At 41.5% G+C, this 13,951-nt stretch overlaps 1 protein-coding gene across 1 annotated transcript in view; it reads right to left on the bottom strand.

The window, feature by feature from the left end:
* Positions 1-3,490: 3,490 nt before the first annotated feature.
* Positions 3,491-13,951, bottom strand: part of LOC141014664 (uncharacterized) — a 69,744-nt gene continuing 59,283 nt past the window's right edge. The window contains exons 5-8 of the mRNA XM_073488549.1: positions 8,781-8,925; positions 8,442-8,575; positions 6,725-6,933; positions 3,491-4,634 (exon numbers count right to left, since the gene is read on the bottom strand). Of these exons, the coding sequence (XP_073344650.1) occupies positions 3,491-4,634; positions 6,725-6,933; positions 8,442-8,575; positions 8,781-8,925 (1,632 nt within the window). The remainder of the gene's footprint in view (positions 4,635-6,724; positions 6,934-8,441; positions 8,576-8,780; positions 8,926-13,951) is intronic.

Consider the following 13,951-nt stretch of genomic DNA (forward strand, 5'->3'; position numbering starts at 1 on the left):
ATACTGTATATGGTATTCTATATTCTTAATATAATGTTATACATTGTCTGTAATCTGGTGACTGTGGATATTTTTTGTGTGATCATCCTGAATGCGTCATGTTTTATATTAAGGTCCTTGTAATAAAGCAATAAAGCATAAAGCATTACTGGTGTTATGGTAATGAGGCCCTGATGAGTCCTTAAAAGATGTTTATAAACATTATTATGTGTTAATATGACTATATACGTGTTAAAAGTAGCATCATAAACATGCTTATTGTTACATTATAAAACATTTATAGATACAAAAAACCGGTTGACAGTTTATAGATGCTTAAGAACATTAGTTAAAGTCGTAAAACTGTTAATGAGTGCATAATAAAGGATTCATTAAACTTCATAAGGCGTTGCTCTCATTTTAGTTCTATTAGCTGCAAAAAACATAGTCAACTACTGTTTATTGCATAGTTAACTGCTAATAAATGCATAATAAAGTTTGTATTAAGTGTAATAAAGAAACAAGAATCCATAGTAAAGCTTAACAGTGACATAATAGGTAAGTTTAGTTTAAATCAATAAATTGTTTGCAATGCTATTATAAACAAATATAAGAAACTGAAAAGGCTTTGTTAATGTTCATATGCAGTCTATAAAAGATCATTGTTATAAACAGTCTATTATCTGTAAACAAGTGCATAAATATCTCGTTATCTAATGATAAACATATTTATGATAATATTATTAAAACTTGTATAGTGTAATTAACACATACTCATCTTATGAGGACTTATACAGCCCTTATTACCTATTAACTTTAATGTTATTAATGCTTATGACAAGGATCTTGATATAAGAAAGCCATCAGATATGACATATTGTTATGCTACTGCCAAACAAGCCGACAGAATTTTGTTGACTTGTTAAATATCAGCTTAACAGCAAAAGAAAAACACCTCACTCAGATTTTCCATACAAAGAAAAGTCTTTTAATAGATAAGTCCCATTTGCAAAAACACGTAGAAACATTGGAAGACACTGCATATGTACACTGTGTTCGCTACCTTGCAGCTACCTCCTCCATGAGACAAGTATGACAGTCTTTTTAACAATTATCAAAAAGATAGCAAGAAAAAAAAAGCCATATTTATTTACTTTAGTGAAACAGAAAAGCCTTCAAAACTGTAGTTTTTTTTAAATTATGCACTTTTGCATCTTACAATAAATATGAATCATCAAACATTTATTGAAATGAACACACACAAAGAGAAAAAGGACAAATTCAAAAACAGTGACACCATGTACAGTTGTGCGCGTCAACTCAAAAAACTTGTCTGGCTAGGCTGAACTTCAACTGAACTACTCCCAGTAGTGCAATTCAGAAACTACTACAGTAGCTTCACAGAACTGAGACTCTGACATTGAATCAATTTGGTGCTTTTAATTCATTTGTGCAAAAATACTGATTGTGAAGACAATGTCTGATGTTTTCGGACTGAGAAGACAACATGAAAAGTGTATATTCATTTCAAAGGAAATGTGTTGTATCTGCAGTGAGATAGGCTGGTTGAAATGCTGATCTTGTCATAAACACTTATCCACACAATACAACATTAGTCTTGACATAAATTAATATTATTTGTACATTTAACAGGAGTTTCATGACTTAAAATTACAGGATTTTTGTGCGCATTGAAACCTTGTAACAGTTTTCCTTCAGTTCAAAACAAACACTTCTACCTTGTCCAAACAAAGCTTCGGCTGATAATTAACACACCATTTAACCAGTGCAGACCATCTGTCATGGGTCCAAGTTCATCGTAGGGCCTCTAATTTAAAGGGCAAATCTAGTGTGATTTGAATCAAGTTGTCACTTTTTACTTTTGAATCTGTTTTGCCATTAACATCCTTATACTTTTTATTGCGCACTCTGAATTTCACTGTTCCTTTTACCCTTCCACAAGGAGGTGAGAGACAAGGAGCAAGGACAGAGCGGCGCCTGCAGAACTTGTTAGGATTCAGTACCTTACTCAAGGACGCTTCAGCAGGACACATGGTCAAACTACAGGTTTGTTTCCCTACTTGCTATGTATTGCCCTCATGTGTGTAAGCAGGCTGTTTCTAACACAATAAACCAATGTACTGAATATTCTTAAAGCTTTGGCCATTCCAATAGTTTTACATGTTTTGATCCATTTACTATGAATTGCATATAGTTTCATTATTATAAAGTTGTTGTTGTTTTTTTTAAAAATGGCCTTAATGCTGTCTCAAAGGATGCTCTAACAAAAGTATTGCAGTGGTTGCTACACTGCTGGAAAATCATATTCAGAACACAAACATTGACTAAGCAGGGATGTTGTTGAATGCAAGTGTCTTTGATGAGTGTTTACAAAATAGACCCTGGTTGCAACATTATGTAACTTCGATCAAAGTATTTTTTTTTCTTCAAGTGATCAAGATTAAAGTCTCTGGAAGTTGATTTAAAGATCCAGTGTGTAGGATTTACTAGTATCTAGTGATGTAGTTGCAGATAGCAACCAAGTGAATACTCCTAACCCTCACACTGTAGGAGAACCTACGATGGCTGCTAAAAACTCTCTCCAATGCCATTGTTTGTCCATTTCTGGCTACTGTAGAAACATGGCAGACCCACTCCCTCAGTAGATAAAAGGCTTATTTTAAGGTAACAACACCAATTCTTATTTTCAGGTGCTTACACACTGATGAAAATATAATTATTGTGAATATTATATTGTAATTCTGCCAATATTTCACCCTAAATCCTACACACTGTCCCTTTAATACAATTATAAAATGCATAGAAACCATTTGTTTCCATCAGTACATCACTGCAGGCAGTAATGAATAAGGTAGGCCATTTATAGTTAAAGCAATAAAACATGCAAAATCACCATCAAGGCAGATTATCCTTTAAGTTGTTATCACTGACTCCAAAGTGTGCTCTCATAATCAGCCATCTCCCTTGATAAACCCAGCCGTGAGGTGTAGGTCATCTCCTGTGTACAATGTTTTTTTAAAAAAGTATCTTTTTACAGCAAAATCTTTGTTCCTCCCACAAAAGCCAGGTGTACATGACACAATAAAACAAAATTAAACTGTGTTTCTAGACAAAATTTGTCTCATTGTCACTAAATCCAAAAGTGCTTGGAACCAGCTACAAAATGTATTCCTTAAAAACTAAATCATCTATCCATAAACTGGATTAAAAGTATTACTTTTGATTGTCACAACACTAACACTAGAACCTGAGCCTCGTCGGTGACCTCTTCATCAAGCAGAAGAAGTGATTTAAATGTCAACATCCTGGGAATCCTCATAATCAAAGACTATCCTTTTGTAATGCTGGTGCATGTGGTGCAAAATACAACGTACTACTTTAATGCACACTTATTGTTTGTATGTGTGTGTGTGTCTGTGTGTGTGTGTGTATGGCAGACGGGGGAAGGGGGGCAGGTAATTATCTGCTGATGTGTTTGCTCCAGTTGCTTCTACTGCATGTAAATGTAGGGACTGGACTTGTGGTGCCCTGTGCTCATCACACAGGGCATAACGTTCCTTGGACCAACCATCATGGACTGGCTCATGTCATGAGCGTTCTCGGACCACGGTGGGGAGTCCATTGGCTCCCGCTTGATCGAATGGATCAGGCCGTGGCCTTTGAACTCATAAGCGCCATGCTTGTTGTAGTCCGGGTGCATGTAGGCCTTGTGAGGGTCTTGTGGGTAGACGTGTGAGTCCATGAGGTTGACAGATTGGTTGCTGCATAGAGAGTCTGTGTGGGAGAGTCTGTGAGGACTAAACTGGTTGTTGTCGTTGTTATTGCCCAAGTCTTTGTCACATTTTAACAGACGTCCGGTTGTGTTGCCGCTGTTGTTGACTGCATAGTTCTGGTAGTTGCCGTTGTTGTACGGTGGGCTGATTCCTGCTTTCCCGCGCTGACAGGGCGAGTACTGTGGATCGTAGTAATCTGCCTCTGCTTTGAGATGGAGGCCTGAGGTTTGGTCGTATAACCCGTTAGCATAGCGACGATCCATGGACTCTGGGTCGCGGCAAACCCAGGGTCGCCCATAGGCATCGCAGCCGTTCTCAGAGTCCGAGTCATGCTCTACCTTGATGGGTGGCATTTCGGGCATCAGATGGCCATCGTAGCATTCTCCGTAGCCATTCTCGTTCTTCACCAGGTCCACGCAGTAGGCGTCTGGATCTGTGGGAATCTGAGAATTCCCATAGAGCTTAGACACAAACACCTCGCCACCTCGGCCGCTGTGGCAGCTGGGAGAAAGGCGGTATGGCTTCCCATACTGGCCAGCCTTGTTCAGGCGGTTAGAGGGGATGTAGCCGACACCCTGGCCCGCTCTGAGAGGACCTGAGTTTGGCCGCAGAGGCCAGCCGCCCAGGCCTGGGCTGACACCTTTATGAGGAGCCATGGAGGACTTGCAGTAGTTGAGGGGCTCCTCCTGGTTGTAGTAACCATCAGGGCGGTACTTGAGGTTGTCTTTGGAGAGCGGGGTCCAGGGAGTGTGGTGACCTCGCTGTGAAGCACTAGGAGAGGGACAGGAGAGGAGGAGAGGGTCTGCAATGTCACCCATTCCTCCACTGAAGGAGTGCCTCCGGAGGTGTTCCCCTCGCTTTCTGTGAGGGACAAGGATGGAATGAGAAGTGGGGTGGGGAGGAGAGGAGAGGGATCAAAAGAAGAACAAGATCATTAGTCACGAAACAAGAAGCTAAATTAATCAGCACAAACAAGTTTCAAGAGGAGATGGTCTCTTAAAATATCAATGGTCCACTCATGTCCACAAACAGAATGTTTTTTCTACTGATTGATGAATGACTCAAAGCCCAAATATCTTGGTTTGGTTCACTTAAGTTCGGGAGAGAATCATTCCAAAAGTGACTCATCTTTTCCAGGATTCATCCCATCTGAAAATTGAGAACAGAGTCAACATCCAGGACCCAAAGATCAATGACGGCCAGCTCTCCATGTTTATAGGCAGTACAATGCTGTATGTCTTCATTTTCTATTAAAACAGCGCAGTGTTTTTGAGTGCGTGACAGTGTTTTTTTTTATTTTTTATTAATTGTTCAGTTGTTGTTGAACTCTTGTTGAACATTTTTAATCAGACACCACTACACATTTCTTATCATACAGTACATCAGTATGTTGATTAATATGTAAGTGGAAGCTTGAATAAGGCTAACAACTAAAAACATTCTTTTCTGCAATTTGACTTAACTTTTTAGTGTGTTAAGCAAGCCTGGCTAATAACATTTATTAAAAAAATAATTTTTTATTATTATATATTGCACATATATTCTTTATGTTGAAAAAGGGCCATTTCAAACAATTGTTGATAATGACACATTTTATTTCTAAACATGTTTTGTTCCTGGTTCTGATCAACTGGTTCATTAACCACTAATGATAAGATGAGAACAGCAGCTAAGCTTTAGATTTGTGTTATTGGATTAGAGTAGTATTAGAGTAGAGATCTTATATCTGAAGTATATCTGAAGTACTGTTTGTTCTATAGCGGTATATATATCCTTAGTAAAAATAAATCTGTTTTGATGTGAAGAACTTTTATGATCTAAAGTTGTATGCAGCACATGTGGAGAAACAAATTTCCATAGTGGGTAATATCTATTAGTGGATCCTGACAGCACATGGGAAATATTTTGTGTCTATTCAACAACATCAAATAAACAGATATACACATTCTCAAGCACTTTTTCCTTTAAATCAGGTGCCATGTATATATATGTATGTATATATATATATATGTGTGCATGACATATGAGTCATACTGATGGCTCAACCCTCAACCTATAAACTTCATGGCCTCCTAAGCCAACCAGCCAACATGCTGTCCACTTATAACTAATTGGTATTTTTCTAAAGAAATCTAACCTTATCCGTGTTTCCCTGGCTGATGCTGAGCGGGACTGAACAGCAGAGGGGGTGGTAGGGCTCTGCTTCCTGACTACAGCTCAACTCTTGGCCTCTCAGCCTTCCAACATAGTTAATGATGCATGAAGCGCAGAGGGCCTTATCCAAGCTGAGACATGTATTTCCTCCTAATTGGCCACAGGTAAGGTGTCCAGCACTCGTTTGGTTTGGTGTCAGAGCCTGCTGGGTGAGGAAAAGGGATTATGTATGTGTTGGTAACTTAGTCTCAGGCTAAACGCTTGTGTGTTCATAAAGCTGTTGCTAGGTAATAAGCTGGTATCTCTGGAAAATAAACTAAAAAATGGATATATAACATGTGAGGACTGATGCCCATGTAATCTTTTAGCACTCTCCACACTTTCTCACACTTTTTTGAATGTTTCTTTTAACTCTTAGTCAACGCAGTCACTAAGTATGTTTTTACATGTAAACTGTATAAATTATGAGGGTGACAATGTGCATCAGAACTCTAAACTTTAACAAAACTTAACTGATGTCGCGGCTGTGGCCTTTCAAGGTTTAAATGTTTTGACCTTTACTTGTAGCTCTCCCATCAGACAAATCAATGTAATCTCTAGAGGCCATAACAAGGTGCCAAAACGCATCAGACCTCAAGTTCAGATGACTCTGAGACATCAAGTTTGTGTTAAAAAGCTTGACCTTTAATTACAGTATAGCACCCCCATTAAAACTATCAGTGGATTTACACTAGGGCACACTGTGAAACTTTTAAGTAGCAGGGATGTCACACGTATGAGGTTCCATTCCCTCTTACCCATGCTCCAGTGCAGAGATAATCCCTCCTGGTCCTCCCTTGTTCTTTCCCCGCATCAACATGTTCTTCATTTTCATCTCAGTGATGGAGGGCAGTAGGAGGGGTACACCTATGCAGAACAGAGCCAGCTGGGGAGGTACCGGAGCCCCGGAGGTCGACTTCTTTTTCTGACCGTTGAGGAACTTCAGCCGGCCCTGGAATTGCATAGTCTAGGAGAGAAGAAAAATTGATTGGTTTGAGCATATCCAGTGGTCTACATCTCCAATGCCCCTTAAAAATATCTTTTTGTGCATGTTAGACACATCAAACTGGGACTTGTCACTACAGGCGTGGCCGTTTCAAAAAAGCTTTAAAAATCATGTCGGGCAAAACTGCGTGGTGCGCCTGCAAAAAAAACCCTAAAATCATCAACATAATGTGAAAAAATAAGAGTTTTTACATTATGTCAAAGACATCTATGTATTGTGTTGCAGAGATAACTACGGGAGTTAGGCTTGCTAACCAGCTAGCTTTGGCCCATCCTTTTTTGTGATACCACTCTGAGCTCCCAGTCTGGACCGCAAGCTGCACGGCTAACTGAGCTAACTAGCTAACTGCAGCTACAGTTAGCTGCAATTAGGAGTTACTCTGGTCATGTGCTGCCCCTTAATTGTTTTGAGTATGAATTAAAGAGGTTCTTAATTCTTACATATTGCACCTTTAATGGAAAAAGCAGTGCGACTCATCACCTTGAGCTAAAAATTTTAAGTATTTAAACTTCTAAAAATGCAACACGTGGCATCGCGCTGCATTTCTAGCGCTGCGTTTTGGTATGCTCAGCCACTAAGAGTCTACAGTTATGCTAGCAGGTGTTTGAGGCTGTACGTACACACAATGATGCTTTGAGCTAAGTACTAAACTCACTATGCTAACATGCTCACAGTTACAATGCTAGCATACTGCTGTTTAGTAAGTAATGCACCTGTTAAGCAGGTAATTGGAGGTAACAGGTTCACCTTTTTAGTTTCGCCTGCTAACATGCAAACTTTGGCTACTTAGTGGTAAAATTACAGAAATTACAGTTTGAATTTTATTAGTTCCAACATCGCCATCCATCAAGCCCTGCTGCTACTGCGGCTAGTGCATTTTATTTTCTAGCAGAATGAGTACTGTGCATTACATTACAACTTATGTGTCTTCAATGCAATTATGTTGAGTGATGAGGAAAGCATCTTAGCAATATTTGCTCACTAGTTGTCTACAGATGCTTCCAGTATATGTCAGAAAATTGCCATCTAGAATTTCTGTTGTGCAGCCAGCGTCAGTGCAACCAGAGCAGACTTGGTGACAGTGAACTCTATTGACCCCGATGAAATGGTCCAAACCCATATTCTTGTTGCTCTGTCATCAGGGCAGCTTTTCCACTGCTCTTCTCCAAACCACCCTCATCACAGCCATGAGGGATGAACCAGGCTCCTATTCTGCTGCTGTGTCCATGCACCCAATTACCTCATAACGCCTTGCAATACAGCTATAAATAATTGTACACAGTAAAATTAAAAATTGCTGCACCAAAGGAGTCATAATATTTTTTATAGGCCTGGGTCTTCTCCCAGAAAGTGGGCAACATTCACCCCATGCTTACATTTCAGTGCAATATTCTGCACTTCTCTGTTTTACATAGACATTATTGCATTGAAAACTGAAGTTAATGTTCAGTTTGGTTCGGACCACTCACCAAGAATCCAGAGGTGCTGTCCAGGAGGCATCGGACTCGGGCAATGAAACATCTGTTGAGAAAGCAGGAGAGCTCAGGAGGGATTCCCCCGGCCTCTGGAGAATGGAACAGGCTGCTCACAACGAAGTCTTCACCTGAGATGTAATAATGAAAGATGGAGGAGAATGACACACAATTAACTTCATGAACAAATACATTTTGGTGTTGAGTTTTGACATCTTTAACTTTTTGCTGACAATAAATATAATGCATGAAAGACCACGCCCATAATGGGCACATGACCCCGTCCAAACTCAACTCCCCTCTCCTGAATTTCACCCATGGTCACCCTATACCCACCAGTCCCTGCAGGTAGCTGGCTGTCCTGGTGAGCCGATGTCCCCTGGTGCTGCGGAGGACACATGGCCCAGTGGAGCTGACGTCTGAACTCCTGACGGTCGTCTATGTGGATGTAGTCAAACACGTTCTGGTGCATCACGTCGGTCTGTGGGGAAAATTGAGTGGATTTTGTTGAGGAAATTTCTTAGATAAAATATTTTATCAAGACATGATCTTGGTCATGACAGTCGGACAGAGCCATTTCCAGTTTTAGACAACCTTTGTCGTCATGTGATCTCCTGAAAGTCTGAAAGAAACACAGCATCATCTGCACTGTGACTTTGCTGCCATCACTGCAGCTTGTAGTTTAGCTGCAGTTTGGAGGGGAGATTCCTGTCATTGCTGCTCAGATACACTAAGTCTGCCTCAGGATTCCCAGGGAGCATGCCAACTTCCCCCATCAAACACACAAGGACCATACTGTACACACAAAGTCACTGGAAGTCACAGAAACATACATTCACACTGCACATACACACAAGCAGGAGCATTTGCCCAGTACAGTAACAGTCTACGGGCAGCTGTAGGGCCAGTGAGGGCAGCTGTGTTTGTCAAACATCGCGTGACACCAGCTCCCGAACAGCAGTCCAGCCCAGCTTACCCTCCCCGTCCACACACACACACAGACACACACACACACACACAAAGTAAGTCGGGTTCTAGCCCACTCTCGTCATGCCTCTCGCTCTTTTCCAGCAATAGCTTTGCTTTCTGTCATTCCATGACAGATTCCTCACTAAAATGTTCAACCTTCTCCTCTTCCCTCTCTCCCTCCTCCCTGCGCTCGCTCCATAATTTCCACACTGGTGGCACGCGAGGGTTTTTGATCGCCTGCCTCTGAAAACACAATCTGTTCCCACCGTCTTCGGCGGGCGCTTCGTACTGTGGTTTTGGTTCCCTACCGGCAGTCAGGCAGACAGACGGATCGAGTGACTATTGTTTATGTTTCTCGTAAAAAACACAGAGAGGAAAAGAAGAGGGAAAGAAATGGAGAATAAGTGATATTTTCGCTGACCTTCAAAGGCTAACTGCCCCAGTAACAAATGGGATCAAAGGCCAGTGGAGGTTTTCTGCTCTTCTCCAGGGCTTTCTTGTGGCGCTACTTAGTGAAGCGTTCTCTTTTCTTTTTTTCTGTGGTATATTAAGGATAAGTGTCCTTCTGACTACAATTGTGGGCTCCAAATTATGTGACATGTTGTCAAGGCCTTAGAGGCAAACTATGGGACTTAAAAACAACCAATAGGTCCTTTGGTCCTTTGTAAGAGTTGAACATGTGGGAAAGGCTAAGAGGATGTTTTGATCCATCTCTTAAATATAACATAATGATCTTTGAGCACTTAAAGAAAGATTTTATTTTTCTACACACTACAGGGTTCAACTGTTTACTGTCAAAAACATATTAAACCTTGGGTTTCTCATATAGAACGGCATGCATTAAAATGTATGCTGTTCTCAGTATTGACAACATATACTAGCACAGAGAGCTACATGAATTGAATTTGAAGTTGATCTTGTAGGTGGATAAACACTGATTTTCTGCCTTTGATGATCTTATCAAAAACTGCGTTGCATGCTGGGATGCTTTGACTCCCGAGCCAACACTGCCTAATAACCATTGCTAACAACCCCTAGTAACTTCCTCTTTAGCAAGTAAACTGTGTTTCTGTTTTTGTCGAACTCAAAATATTGATGTGGCATGATAGTGCTTTTGCTCTCCAGCTGCAAACATGCCTTTTGAATCGGCTATTATACTGTCTATGGTTGTGGGTTGCCATGTTACGGTGACAGATGTGTAGATTGTCTTTCATAAGAGGATCTGGCAACTTGGGTGACTTAAACATTAAAAACTTCTGGATCCCGGGAGGTCACGTGACCGGCAAGCGCAATGGTCGGAAGACTCTAGAGCTCTCGTTCGGTATCCCCACTTTTACTGATAATTTGATCTCTAAGACCTCGGCGGTGTTATATTTGGTAGTGAGAGCCATATAAGATGTCATGCCAACAGAAATTGTTTAACTCGCCGACCAAAATCCCCCCGGCTAAGCGTAAGCAACAGGATGCTAACAGCTCGGCAGCTACCGAGGTTAGCATGGAAGCGGCTATCTCATTAGCCCTAGCCAAACAGCGCGACCAGTTGGAAATGGTTGTCACTCGTGCTATTAACAAGGCAGTGGGGAGTGTGGACGACTCTGTCAAGAAACTTCAGAAAGACTTAGACGCTCATATGGATGTTGTTCGGGGCTTGGTGACTAAAGTTGAGAGGGTTCAAACAGATACGCGGACCATGAAACGCCAGATATTAGACAACACCACCGGCCTCGAGAAGTTTCAACAGAAGCTCGCGCTGTTAGAGGACCACAACCGGAGAAACAACGTTCGGATCACAGGAATCACTGCAGGTCGAGAGGGTGACAACGCAACCAGTTTTCTCCAAGAAATGCTTCCCAAGTGGATACCCTCGCTCGGTAACAGAGTTGTTGAGATAGAGAGAGCTCATCGTATTTACAGCCCGCATGTGAAGGGGAGCATCCCGCAAACCATGATACTGAAGCTGCTTCGGCACGGAGACCGCAACGCTATACTGAACGGTGCCCGGGAGACGTCCAAGACTGCCCCCATACAAGATGCTGGCAAGTCGCTGCGTTTCTATGCTGACTACAGTGCCCACACTAGTCAGCGGCGGAAATCATTTGTGGGCGTACAGAAGTATCTACGCGAGAAGGGCATCCCATCCTTCATGATCTATCCTGCCACTCTGAAGATCACCCTGGGCGGTGAACAACGCAGCTTTACTACTCCGGAGGAAGCAGAGGAGTTTCTACGAGGGTCTCGGCACGGGGTCTCGACAACGCGCGCGGCAGCCCATCAACACGGGGAAGTGATGGAGCAGGAATGTTCCGGCACTTGAAGATAAGGCGAGGAGTTTTTCATGACCTGGATTTCACTGTAAGATGATCTGTCCCATACTAATTGTGACATTGAGGGCTATTGGTCCCCTCCCAGGTTATACTACTAGTTAGTGTTTCTAAGAGAGAATATGGACCCTGTCACACAGTTATGTTCATGTTTCAGAGGGACAATTTCAGTTATTTTTCATGTAGCCTGGGTCTGTCAATAGTGGGCCTCACATTTATGTTTCAACTGCTTATATTCCTGCCAGGTCAGTTATGTTTGTAAGTGGGATACAACCGAGTTTTGGAGTCTCAATGAGCTGCGTTATGCAGTGGTCAAGTTACACAGAAACATGGGTTTTGGGGTATGGGCATGGCAGCAATGGGGTGGGTGTGGGTCTCCTACTGGACCATATGCTTGGATACTTGGTTTACAGTAAGTTGTATAACTGGAATATAACTACAGTGATTTTTGATAATGGTTAAACTGACTATCCTGAGTCTAAATGTCCGGGGCTTAAATGTCAATATCAAGAGGGTTAAATGTCAGGAATTGATGCGTCGAGCAAATGCAGACATAGTACTAATTCAGGAATCCCACTTAAAACAAGGAGATGTCCAAAGGATGCAAAATAAACAATATATGGTGATATCCTCCTCCAGTAGTGGGTCTAGCTCAAAAGGAGTAATGATTATGTTTAAGAGGAATTTACCTGTGAAAATTGAAGGGACTAGTAACGATAAATGTGGGCGAGTAGCATATGTGTGCACATCAATTTACAATACGAAGGTTGCATTTGTATCGGTATATGCACCAGCAGTCTTTGAAGATAATTTCTATCCTGACCTCACAGAGGAATTACTGAAACTCACAGAATATGAAATAGTTCTAGGAGGTGACATGAATGCGGTCTGTAACCTTGATTTAGACAGATCTACAAGCTCATTTACACACAGTCAGCAATCAGCCTCTACGGCTCTGAATACAATGATAAACAACTTGAACTTTTTTGATGTTTGGCGATTTCAAAACCCCGGTAGTCGAGATTACACTTGTATCTCTGCATATCATAAATCATTTTCAAGGATTGATTATTTTCTACTGTCGCGTAGTTTGAAGGATTGTGTAACACCTGTTAAATTTCTCCCAGCCACACTGGCTGATCACAACCCATTAGTTCTCAGTATTGATCTCAGTTTCAAATCCAAAAAATCTCAGAGATGGCGTTTCAACACCTCTCTTTTAAATGACACTGCATTTGTCTCTGAATTTAGAACTAAACTGTCCACATTTCTCCAAGACAATATGGGCTCCGTTGATGATGCTAGGTTAGTGTGGATGGCGACAAAGGGTTTTATCCGGGATTTTACAACGTCATACGCATCACATGTGAAAAAGCTTAGGAATCTTAAGATTAAGGAGTTGGAGGAGAAATGTTTATGCCTGGAGAGGGCTCTAAAGCAAAACTATTCTGACACAATTAATGACGAGTTACAGGTCGTTAGACAAGAGCTGAATGATTTATTACGCAAACGAGCGGAATTCATTATACATAGAACTAGGCAAAATTATTATTGCAACGGAAGTAAGCCCAGCAGGCTCTTGGCCCTAAAATTAAAACAGTGTGAATTAAAAGCGTCCATCGATTCAATACACCACCCTACTAAAGGCCTGGTTTCTAATCCAGCAGAGATAAATAACACCTTTCAGGCATATTACAAGGATTTATATACGTCGTCTGATAACTTTGACCCAGAAGTGTGTAATAATTTTCTGGAAGGGTTGGATCTGCCCACCCTACAGGGAGAAGAGGCAGCAGACCTGGGCCGCCCGATAACTTTGCAGGAATTAAAAGTTGCACTGAGTAAAATGTTAAGAGGGAAATCTCCAGGCCCTGATGGGATTCCGCCTGAAGTGCTCTTGCATTTCTGGGACCTCCTCGGACCGGTTCTTCTGGACTCCATCCAGACTGCTTTAGAAAAAGGTGCCTTTCATGAACACACCAATGTAGCTTCAATCTCATTGTTACCAAAGAAGGGCAAGGACCCATTACAATGCTCTAACTACAGACCTGTATCGCTGATAAATTCGGATCTAAAAATTTACTCCAAATTGCTGGCACTACGCCTGGAGCGCTATATGGATAAACTAATTCACATCGACCAAACTGGGTTCATGAAGGGCCGTCTTGCTGCGGATAACATTAGGCGTTTAATGCATATAATAGAAGAATCTAAACA

The sequence above is a fragment of the Pagrus major genome, chromosome 19, assembly GCF_040436345.1.
Source record: "Pagrus major chromosome 19, Pma_NU_1.0".
Taxonomy (NCBI): domain Eukaryota; kingdom Metazoa; phylum Chordata; class Actinopteri; order Spariformes; family Sparidae; genus Pagrus; species Pagrus major.